Source organism: Petromyzon marinus, chromosome 50, assembly GCF_048934315.1.
Source record: "Petromyzon marinus isolate PM22_M1 ecotype Great Lakes invasive population chromosome 50, UKy_Petmar_22M1.pri1.0, whole genome shotgun sequence".
Taxonomy (NCBI): Eukaryota; Metazoa; Chordata; class Hyperoartia; order Petromyzontiformes; family Petromyzontidae; genus Petromyzon; species Petromyzon marinus.
Genome location: NC_133716.1, coordinates 2,043,807 through 2,055,751, shown reverse-complemented (window position 1 = coordinate 2,055,751; position 11,945 = coordinate 2,043,807). Strand labels below are relative to the sequence as shown.

Here is an 11,945-nt window from a genome sequence, read left to right as displayed (position 1 = left end):
TGGTATGCAGCCAGTCATGTCAGTCAGTTGACCCATGGTACCTGGGCCTGTCCCGTGACCTGCTGCCAGCGGGCATTCGACGCGTCGTGTGGCCTTAAAGTGCACTTAGCCTGGCACAAGCGCCGTGGTGACGTCACCACCACTCAGTGGCGAATAGCGGTTGCTGTTGTAGTAATTGTGGGAACTCATTAAGCCGCTTCCGACAGGCAAGCGAACATCAGGACTCCCAGACCTCCGATTAGCACGGTTGGCTACGTACGGTGTGAAACAAGTTCAACAAAATACCCACAGGACTCAAGGTAAGTGTTCATAAAACAATATTTTACTTCTTTTCACGTGATTTTATATTATATTTACATTACGGTATTCATCACATTACATATATATGTACAATATATCTTCTAATTTGAAATTATCAATGCTTCCCTCTTTATTGAACCATAACACATTTTATAACACTAGCCATATGGGCATTTAAATATAGTACATTATAGTGTTCTGACTTATGAACTGTTCGACAAACAAACGGTTCTCTAACCGTGGCAAGGTCATCATCTGAGAAGTGCCTGAATGAAAACCAGTGAGGGGTGAGACCAGCTACGTTACTGGGCTAGACTTGTGTGTGTGTAGTGTGTCGGTGTAGTGTATGTGTGTAGTGTGTGTGTAGTGTGTGTGTGTAGTGTGTGTGTGTAGTGTGTGGGGGGGGTGTTGCGGTTAGTGCGCTGGACTATAAACCAGGAGACCCGAGTGTGATACTGAGTGTGTGTGTGTGATGTACAGGCAGACTGACGAACGTCCGCACTTACGAACGAGCTTACTTAAGATAATTATTTTTAACGATCTGGCATTTGAATGTGATCTCGCATTTGTGAATCGAACCGCTGAACTATTGGTTTGGCAAATGTACAATCATTATTCTAACTTATTAACTTAAGAGTTTAACACCTAGTAGGAGGCTGTCGTGACCAATATCATCCATAATAGAGGTTTGTTGGGTTAGATCGCGTAAATATGTAAATGTGTCGTTAAGCCTGCCACCACCCGACACAACCAATGAGTAAGGTTTGTCACGTAAACAGAACGTGCCAATCCGTTACGAGTACAGCACAATTGCCCGAATGGCAATGGATACCCAAATTCATTTATATTCATTCATTAACCCCTCCCCCTTCGCCCAAGAAGAGCACACAAGTGACGTCATCATATCTACCCCTATATTTAAGGAACAAAACAGGGGGATTTCTCCACACATTTATATATTTACACGATCTAACCAGAAATACCTGTATTATAGTATTTTAAACGTTTCCCTTTTTTAATTGAACCGTAAGACATTTTATTTAAAAACAGTACATTATTATGTTTTGGCTTACAAACAGTTCGACTTATGAACGGGTCTCAAGTATGGAATCCGTTCGTAAGTCGGTGACTGTCCATATTAGTATTGTGTGTGGTGTGTGTATGGTGTGTGGTGTATCATGGGGTGAATGGGGGGGGGGGGGGTGTGTGTTTGTGTATGTGATAGTGGTTTTGTTGAAACGAATAAACTAGGATCACCACCCCCTCCACTGCCTTCGCTACCCATGGCTACTCTGTAGTGCCCCTGCCTCTGCAGAGCAGCACGCGGCATAAGAATGAGCGGATCGCTCTTCCCGCGCGAGCCATTCGAGACCGCTTCCTCTTCTTCTTTTCTCCCTCCGCGACGACCACCATCTCCTCCATCTCCTCCTTGTCCTTCTCCAACACGATATCCTCTTCCTCCTCTTCCTCCACCATCTCCTCTTTCATCTTCTCCTCATTCTTCACCATCGTCTTCTCATTCTTTGCCATCAAGGTCTCCTCCTCCTCCAGAACCAATGTGTTCTCGTCCTCATCATCCTCTTCCTCCAGAACAAGTGTCTTATTGTCTTCATCATCCTCCTCCTCCACCACCACCACCTCCTTCTTCGTCTTCACGTCGTACTCCACCATCTCCACATTCTCCTCCCCGATCTTCTGCTCCAACTCCAACCTCTCCTTGTCCAACACCTCCATCTCCATCGTCTCCTCCTTCAACTCCTTCAGCACGTCCTTGTCCACAACCTCTGTCTTCTCTACAGAGGCCTGGGTGCGCGAGGACGGCTGCACCAGGTCCGGTCTGCGAAGAGACGCGCACGAGACCGTTCTATTCTCCCGCTACGACAGAGATCGCAGATCATCCAAAGATTGGTTTAAACTTGTGGCAGATTAACCGAGCTTAATAATATCAGAATAATAATTATAATACGCCAGCAGCAATAACTATGGCAGGAGGCCAGTTTTAAACCACGACCAACAAGCGACAACGAGCGCTACCGCCTGGCCCATGTGACCTCCACAATTGTGGAAGATTTCCACGATGGTGATTTGTGTTTGGAAGAGCCACGCTCCGTCGCGACGGGGCATCTCAGAACACGTGGCACGTGAGAAGCGACTTGCATCGCATTCTCACCGTAACACATTGTGAAAGGGGCCAACCCCCGGTGGTAGCTGTCACGCGCGGTATAAAGTGACTTAGCACCTGGGCTGAAAGCGGGCGTTGGTCCGCCAATGTTGTGACGGTGAGTTGCCATGGGCAAGATAACACGTGGCTTGATCATTACCTGGCCTCACCCAAACATCAATCGTGGAAAATAAATGTTTCGATTTAAAGCTTTCGTGACTGCAGGGATTCATCTTCTTGGTTCTTTCGGTAAAGTCACGTAGAATGGAAATATTTTATCACGTTTCATTTTTATTATTTTATTTCCATTCTACGTGACTTTACCGAAAGAACCAAGAACACGAAAATGAATGTATTTGTAGCCTAATCTACGTGTGGGTTTGGCATTGTGGGTGTGGTTGCGAGGGTGGCAGGCTGGCAGTGCAGTTTGAACGCTTGAGCCTCACAGCAATAATGTCATGGGTTCCATTCCCAACATGGGCCACTTTCTCTGTATGGTCACTATGCTCTCCACCTGGACTGCGTGGGTTTCCGTCGGGTTCTGCAGCTTTCTTCCATAGCTGAACCCACGCAAGCGATGCAAGTGGTGTGAGATAAACATGCCAATGTAAAAAAATATATATTTGTAGTCGATTCGGATATGCACAACAAAACCGTGTTCCCTACTGCGAACAGAACGTAGCAGTTCCCTCCTGAAAAGTCTTGAAACTCCTGGGTCAACAAGTGTAAAAATAACAGTAATAATAACACACACAAAGGACACACGCACATTTAGAGTGGCTCACCGTCGTTCAGTGGCTCCAGAGTTTGCGTCATCTTTTCTCGAGGCCAGAGCGATTGAGCCCTGGACACTGCCGGGAGAGGTGGTGGTGGTGGTGGCTGTTGTTGTTGCTGCGCCTTGTTGACTGGGCTCACTTGTCCCTGTACTCTGGAGCCAGCTATGAAGCAGCGCCTTGACAGATGTCATTCGGTGATTCGGGTCCCATCTGTTGGAACACAAGGACACACACGTGGTGAACATGGTGAGAGCGATGATATAAGGGTTGATGCCTTTGTGTGTCGGCATAATGATCCAACTTTGCCAAAAACATCGAAGATTACACTGCAAATTGCTCAATTAAAATAGTCGATTTCTCTTTTTTAACCAGGTAAAACGCACTACTGAGTGTGGGCGACCTGCCCACACATGATGACAGCTCACCAAATTGGCCCATCACATGCTTATAGTAACCAAAAACCAAAAAATCTGTTTCGGAATGTAAACGGAAAAACTGCAAAAATAAAAAATAATCCGTGCGACCACCACCGGGAGAGATGAACTGTAAATGTGCAGGCGTCAGGGCCGGGAACGACCGAGCGATTGCCAATCGCTTGGGGGACAGTGACTAATGCGGGAAACCTTGATGGGAGGGAGAGGGGTTTCTTACTGGAGGCAGCGGCTGACAAAGTCCAACAATCTTGGGTCTTGGTCCTTGAGCAACAAGTGAAGCGTGGAACTCGTCGCCGCCTCTCCGTCGTTGGGGTTCAGTGGCTTCCCCAGAGGATCTGCGGGAGCCGAGCACGGCGGTAAGAAATGGCGTCGCACCCCCTCGCTTGCAACACACCCAGTAGCGCCGCGGCACAACGCAGCGGCGCACCGACACGGCCCGACGGGAGCGCATCCCGCTGATCGTCGCAGAAGTGCGCCGCTCAGATCTGACAGGGCCAACCTGATTATTACTGCGGTGCACTGACCGCACTAAAATTACGCGCCCTCTGCTTTCAAGTGGACGTTAAAGATCCTGCGATGGCATTGGAAAAGAGTCGGTCGTTGTATGCGTGCATCAGAGCCCAAATTTTGGCAACATAAAAAAAACGACGCTATAAATCACCCGGTAAGATGTACAAATCAGTACCGGTCACCCACAGAGTACTGCAGGCTGTAGAAAACAGTGGGCCCCTTCCTTAGCGACGAAAGCCTCGCGCAAGAATAACGACAGAGCAAATATGAAATTTACAAAAACATTAAATTTGATAATAACGCTATCAGGAAAACAAAAAGTTCCCTGGATTCTGATCTAACTTTCATGATGCGTGCGTCGCTTTTAAAAAACACATGAGAACTTAAACAGCTGAAACAACAAAGGTGAATCACTGTGGAGTGTTTGGCATCATCAGGCATGTGCATGAGTGGAAGAAAGGGGACACTTAGATCCGTTGTTGATTGTCGGGTTCGACCACAAAATGATCTGACCACGTGTTTGTCATTAAGACTCTCGCCGTTGTCACGTGGTGTACAGGCACTGAACGCCAACTTTTCTGGATTGTATTCTGACTTCCTGGGCCTTGTCCTGAGGATGCTTGACACAGTTTCAAGTGAGAAGTTTTCCTCACCTAATTGCTGTCAGATTTGCCTATTTATGAGAAATTATCTTAAACTCCCCCCCCCCCCACGCACGGGCGTTTGAGCTAAAATAGTCGGCGTGTCGCGAATTGCTCATACGCCACACGCCGGGTGATGGAGGGTTCTTTAAGAGACACAAACATTTGGCCAGATCATGACAGAGTTGCCTTACCTGAAAATCAATGACGAATCATGATGCGGAAGCAGAAGGAATTGAATGTACCAAGAGAGCCCCCCCAGAACTATAACAGCCCTGAGCCCCTATCGAACTTTATACTTTCTATCGCTCATCCCTCCCACTCACCAAAGTACTTCTGTCTGCGGGGAGCATTGTTCACGTAGTTTTTCGGAGGCATTCCCAGGACCTACACACAGTTCACACAAAGACAAGGGTCACCCAGATAACCTCAACGGCCTGTCGTGGCAAATGCTGCTCGTGAGTGGCACCAAATAAGGGCGGCACTTTACACGCGACGCCAACCACTCATTTAAGGCCGAGTCGACCGCGTGGCGGCCTAGGATGGTTGATACTTTCACGAAAATATCTCTGACACTTTCTACACACAACACCGGCCATTCGGGAGATCATCACGTGGCATAAACCCGCAAACCAACGGGGGATTGCAGCAAAAGGCGTGTGTACAATACCTCTATGCAGGACTGGAGGTATTCCGTGACGTTCTTGGCCTTGAATAACGCCCTTCCAGTGGCCATCTCCACCACCATGCAGCCGAGTGCCCACATGTCGACTGTGCACCTTAACTGGTAGCCCAGCAACACCTCCGGAGCCGTGATGCTCAGGGTGCTGCAGACATCTGGGGCTGCATGTCGCAAAGACAAAGAACAACAAATCCTCGTTTAACCTTTAACAGCATCATCGCACCGCAATGCCGTCACACACACGTGTACACACAGAAACACACTGGTACACACGATCCCCGTATAGCCTTTAACAGACTGTTGTGGCAATTGCTGTGAGCGAGCAGCACCTATGAAGGGTCACATGGCACACGAGGGGGTGGTGTGGCCGGCGCCACGACCCGGCTGCCTTTGTCTCCACAGTGCTGGATGTTTACACAACGCACCAGGTGCTCGATTAAGTCTGAGTCGATATAGTGGAGGCGCCCAGGATCGGTTCAAATATTCACCACGGTTTTTAGTCATAAGTGGGACAAGAACGTGGGTTCCTGTGTTCACAGCGTAGCGTGTCAAGCACTGCGTCAAACCCTCGCCGCACTCGCACAGACAAAGTTGAGCGCTCAGTGTGAGTAACCTCGAAGACGCTGCCACAACTCGCGGATTCACACGCTCCTCGCGGTGTCACACGCACTCCTGTGCTTACAGACGCACGCAGTTAAGGTCACTCACGTTGTTGTCCCACGAAAAAGCTGGACTCAAAGTCGATGAGCCTCACGGTGCCCGCCACGGTGTCTTTGAGCAGTACGTTGGCCTAAACGAAGAGAGGCAAACAGGGATTCGCATTCAGAGGTTACGCTAAGAGCATTCAGCAACCAGCAGTGGACTGTTCTTGTGCCAAAATACATTAAACAGATGGGGTGACACGGTGCCGTCCAGGTAAGTCACAGCGAAGCTAGATGTTTCCTGAAAGCTGCCACTTTAAAATGTGTTGAGATAAGATGTCAGCTGCACTCTGAGATGCCCCAATGTAGAGAGTGGCTCCATCAAAAATAAATTATGATAATTATGACTACTGCTACTCCTACTACATGAAGATTAGAGCCACCGGCAGAAGTGAGTGTTAACGAGTTGAGGGAAAAACAAAAACACACTTGCACGGACCCAGTTAATGCTTTCTACCACGTGCTAAAACGCGTTTGACATCTTTGCAAGTCGTTCACTTCATTCACGTTTCATTGTCTCCCAAGATGCGGGTAACACTTTGAGCAACGTGTCGTCCGGTTTTCTCTCTGGAGCGAGTCCCGAAACAGCAACAAGGCGACTTGGAACCGAAGTTGCGCTGAGCGCCGTGTCCACTCACCAGCTTGAGGTCCGCGTGGACGATGTTCTTAGAGCGGAGATGGCGCAGGGACTTGAGGATTTCCTTGGTGTATGTTTTCACCGTCTCCATCTCCAAACCCTGGAGTCTCGCTGCCTTTGTGACTTTCCTGAGGCTATCGCTGTGAACGAGGCAGCAAGCAACTTGCATTTGTCAGGGCTAGGGTGAAGCGCTAATTCTAGAAGAAATTATTATTATTATTTACATTTTTCAAGGCACAGCAGACCCAACAATGTGCTTCAGAGTGCCATACAGTGAAATATGTATGTATATTTTTAATCTCTAATTCATCCACATCTCACACGAGATGTAGGATTTTAGTTTTTTTTTAATGGGAGAATCGCTGAGGTCAGGCGCAGTTCTTCAGGCAGAGAACATTTCAAATCTCAAGGCCTAAGAGCGAAAAGTCCCGGGCATCGAAACGTTTTTTTTCCAAAAGTGCAGCTGACAGATCGGCATGGTCATGGTGTGTGAGGACCTCCACACTCCTAGAAGGTAAAAGTTCCCACGGTAGCTCTCCAGGACTCTCCCCTAGTGACAGAGCCAAACAAATGCATGCGTCTCGTTAGCAAAATGTGCCAAATTATTAGTTTTCTTTTTCAAATGTATGTATGTTGAATTTATTTGCACCACATGCAGCCAACCGCGCTAATTGGTTGGCTACGTACGGTACCATTCGGTCTGGTGGAATGTTAAATCTGAGCTCTGACGCTGGATGTCATCTACAGTAAAACGTCGGTTGTGTAAAATATGATTTTATTTATTTGTCTTTATCAACATTCAACTGGTTTCTTGAAAAAACTAAATCAGTCGGCATATTTGTCCACGTGACAACTCAGTTTGTTTGGCTCTGTCGGGTGGTGGAGGGCGACAGTTAAAATATTGGCAATTAAACCGACACATTCTAACCCCCAAAAAACTAATTAACTATGAATCATGAGGAGGACAATAATAATGTATTATTTTTAGACTTGTTAACCCAGAAATCTCTCAATGAGTCTTGAGACTCTTTTAGTCCTGCCAGGTTTTTGCAGTCAGGGGGTAGGGGGGTCGATGTTGCTGCTGAGTGCGATTCCACTTTGAGTGATTTGCCGGTGACATTTCAGCATTGGGATGTTTGGACCGATACCGGATACATCGTGTTTGTTTTGTTTTTGTTTAGCCATGCCGGGACATCGGAGAGCCCGGAGGAAACACGCGCAGAACGAGGGAGAGAACATACCGACTTGACACGTGCTCACACTCAAACCCTCACTCAAAAAAGGGAAAGATCCCTTGTATAGCCTGAACACAATGCTGGGGCAAGTGCTGTTGAGCGAGCACCTATTAAGGCGGCACGGCACATGAGCGGGCGGTTGGCCAACACCACGTCCGACCGCCTTTGTCTCCCCAGTGGTGATGATTTTGCACACCGCACCAGGCACTCATTTGAGGCTGAGTCGACCTAGGGGAGGAGGCCCAGGACCAGTTAAGATAATTGTCGCTAGTGTTGCCCGTGAGCAGGAATCGAACTCCCATACTCCTCTCACTGACACACCCACACACTGCACTCACAGACTTACACTCTACAGAACTGAGTGAGGATATTAAAAAAATCCACGCAGAAAGGTGCCCGAGTCAGGATTCACACCTAGGCCCTCCTTGCTGTGAGGCACGAGGGTTACCAATGTACCGCCGCCGCCCTGCTGATCGAGTGGGCAAGACGACGTAAAAAGTTGTCAGGGCTGACAGAGAGGAGAGAAGCTTGCAGCCCAATGTGTGCAACGTAGATAATGTGCATCCCCAGACAAATGTCGGCTTCACAATGTCACAACGCATGCGGTAGCGAGGGCGCTGCAAAACAACGACGCTGCCAGATGCGCTGCTCCCTACCCCAGCAGCTCCATGACGATGCAGAAGTGTCTCCTGAACCAGAAGTGATCCAGGACATGGATCGTGTTGGAGTCTTCATTGTCTTGGTCTTGAAGTGCTGATGCAATCCGGCTCCCCATCCCCTCGGAATTCTGGTACCTGGCACTGAAAAAAGGAAGTCCACAGTTTCACTTGATTAATAATAATGACAATAATAACTTCTTAGACTTGCAACGTTCTGCAGTCTTCACACGCTCCCGACGCGAGAGAGAAAAATGCTGACACAGGCGCGAGATGATTTACAGACAAGCGAGGAGGCAGCAACAAGGCGGTGAGCCACTGCCAACAATTGCCCAAGCTCGGAGGTGCTTTATATATTAATCCTTTATCGGTAGAGAGGCTCCCAGAAGGCTATGCCGAAGGGCCGTGCAGCATAGCTTGGCACCAGCAATCATAGAGTGCGGTTATGTCGCTACAATTCTCTAGGGTGAGTACGATGTTCTTAAAAAACAATGGCACTATGCCTCTCTGAATAAAATTGTCGAGATTCAGAGGGGAATGGGACAACGTGCAGACATCTCAGAACGGCAAAGGGTTAAGATGTTTTAGTGACTGCAGGGATTCATATTCTTGGTTCTTTCGGTAAAGTCACGTAGAAGGGAAACAATAAAATAATAAAAATATTAAACAATAAAATTCTCACGACGTTTGGACTCATGATGATTGCTTGTGTTTCAGTCTAAACGTGGTGAGAATTTTATTGTTTTATATTTTTATTATTTTATTGTTTCCCTTCTACGTGACTTTACTGGTTAAGATATTTTCGGTCAATCAATGAACGTTTGTACATGTGGGAGGAAACCGGAGTGCCATTATAAAACCCTCGAGTGAGGAGGGGCAATGCGCTATCCCCACAGAGATTGTAACACGTGAGGATGAATCCACTCTCTTAAAGCCGTAATTAACTTGAGCCAGCTCTGAGCATAGTCCCCACATGCGTTTCTGAGTCACTCGTGCGTCTTCAATAGCAACTCAGCAGCTCAGACCTGAGATGAGCCCGAGTGTTCGAGGCCAAGGCAGAAGCCGTGATAATGAACACGGCTCTCATAGCACAACACGAGCACGAAGGAAGGCGATGGTGGTTAACAGACAGTCTGCAGTAGCTTCACAGTAGGGGCCAATGATATTTTTAATCCCAAATTTACTCATTTGAAGGTGATATTTGTAGCATGTGGACTTTTTGCCAATACCAGTTGCGTTGTTTTTTTATACACTTGGGAGGAAACCAGGGAACGCAGAGGAAACTGATGCAGACCATGGGGACAAATTACCAACTCGATTTAAGAAGGCGCCTGAGCCAGGAATCGAACCCAGGTCCCTTGTTGGTGTGAGGCAAAAATACCCACCACTTAAAACCACTCGGCTGCCCACAATGAATAAAATTAACAATGTCAGCCTCATTAGGGTCCATGCTGCTGTGAAACCTTACCTCGACGGGATGTTGAGCATCTTCACAGCTACGATGGTGTTGGTCTTGTGGTCGAGGCACTTTATCGCCTGGCCCTGACCCCCAAACCCAATGGTCTCCAGCACCTCGTAGCGGTAGTTGAGGTGTTCGTTCTTGAACTGCACAACAATCGCGCGGCGGTTAAGTCACCCATTTCAATTGACGCTCATTTAATGCGTGCCAATTCAGCACTCTTTAAAGACGAAGAAAACAGAGACGTAATCCATGGCGTGCGCTAGATAACCAAGTGTCAGATGTCATTTGGGTGGCAGTGTGGCAACACGGTGTAACCACTGTGAGCTTGTAATCACCAACACACTGTTGCAGCACACGTCCAAGCAATAACCTCTGTTGGACTATATAGTGACGGAACAGTGTATGCGGGCCAAAGTTCTTGACACCAGAACCTACCGTGGAGCTGATCTGTCCACTGACCATTGGCTTGTCATCTCTCCGATGCACATGCCATTCTTCCACTGTGATTGTGGGTGTCCTCTGATGAAATCATTCAAACCGACAATAGTTCAGTCTCAGCTAGGGTCTGTCCTGTGACCTGAAAGCATTTTTCAGCATTGGGATGCTTTGCCAATTTCAATGACATTGTGTATGTTTATCAATAGGAGGGCATCCCCAGTTGCAGATGTCCCTGCGGAGCAGAGAGTTACTCAGCATCTGGTCTGCAGGTGGGTATTGGTCTGCCAATTGTGAGCCATGATTGCTGCTATACGTGTATTCCCAATTTGGCAGTTTGCAGGTACGTTTCCAAATTAGTCTAATATGGGCCGTGATGCCGGGACACAATGGCCTACAAGTTCTTTATGAAGTCACGTCATCTTTAATGTCCAATGTGAAGCAGACAGCGCATATAATTTAATGGTTTAAACACATTGCAGTATGAACCAGGGTGTCCGCTGGGATTTTTATGATACTGTGTGATAACGCAGTGTGTGAAAATGCTGTCTGGAAGGATGCTTATGGCTGATGATGGTGTGCATGGTGATGTCGTGTGCCCTGATACTGCATGTGAGGAAACTATGCACGATGGCACTGCATGTGTGTGTGATGATGATGATGACAACCAAAGAAATAACCAAGGCGGCACGTCGCAATTGAATCGCGAACTTGTGCCACACGCCACGAACGCACGACTGCTGGACCAGGTGATCGCCGCCCCCAAGGCCAGCGTTTTGTGGGGAGTCTTACCGTGATGTAATCATGATTGTCGTCATCATATCCACCATTGGTGGTACCCGAGGCGACGTTGTGGAGCCCAAAGTACCATATTTTACGAATGGCAGCGAGTTCCTTCTGCTGGTCACTAGTTAGGAACTTAGTGCCAAAAATCTTCCGGATTTCTGCAGACATAAAAAGAATAACAATTGTATTTTAGTAAAATTATTACCCTTGTTTACCCAAAAAAGCATCACTTAGTCTCAAGACTCCTTGTCGGGAGGTTCCTAGCAAGATTTTGGAATAGAGGGCAATGTTACATGGAATCTCAATTGAGTCATTTGCAGTGTAACTTTTCACTATTTGGGATGTTTGGCCGATGTATATATGTAACATTGTGTGGGTTTTTTTTCTAGCTTTGGGATAAAGCTGGAAAACCCAGAGGAAACCCATGCCCAACAGGAGAACATATAAATTCGAGACAGGGAAGGCACCAGAGTCAGAAATCAAACTCAGGTCCTCTACATCTTGTTCTGAGATATCCGAAATGTATTAC

General features: G+C 47.5%; 1 protein-coding gene across 1 annotated transcript; it reads right to left on the bottom strand.

Moving 5' to 3' along the window:
• Window positions 1-405: 405 nt before the first annotated feature.
• Window positions 406-11,728, bottom strand: LOC142931185 (dual specificity tyrosine-phosphorylation-regulated kinase 4-like). The gene is made up of 10 exons (XM_076074745.1): window positions 11,423-11,728; window positions 10,202-10,338; window positions 8,734-8,877; window positions 6,844-6,982; window positions 6,213-6,294; window positions 5,493-5,665; window positions 5,149-5,209; window positions 3,889-4,006; window positions 3,247-3,447; window positions 406-2,137 (listed from the first exon to the last, which is right to left on the bottom strand). The coding sequence occupies exons 1-10, from the start codon at window positions 11,582-11,584 to the stop codon at window positions 1,588-1,590; spliced, it is 1,767 nt and encodes a 588-aa protein (XP_075930860.1). The 5' UTR covers window positions 11,585-11,728; the 3' UTR covers window positions 406-1,587.
• Window positions 11,729-11,945: the final 217 nt, after the last annotated feature.

Bases quoted from the DNA above. Each gene is read 5' to 3' on its own strand.
- LOC142931185 (XM_076074745.1), bottom strand. From the start codon at position 11,584: ATGTCTGCAGAAATCCGGAAGATTTTTGGCACTAAGTTCCTAACTAGT. The intron at 8,878-10,201 runs GTAAGGTTTCAC...TCCTTTTTTCAG, and splicing joins ATGCTCAACATCCCGTCGAG to TGCCAGGTACCAGAATTCCG. The intron at 5,666-6,212 runs GTGAGTGACCTT...TGCGACATGCAG, and splicing joins CTTTTTCGTGGGACAACAAC to CCCCAGATGTCTGCAGCACC.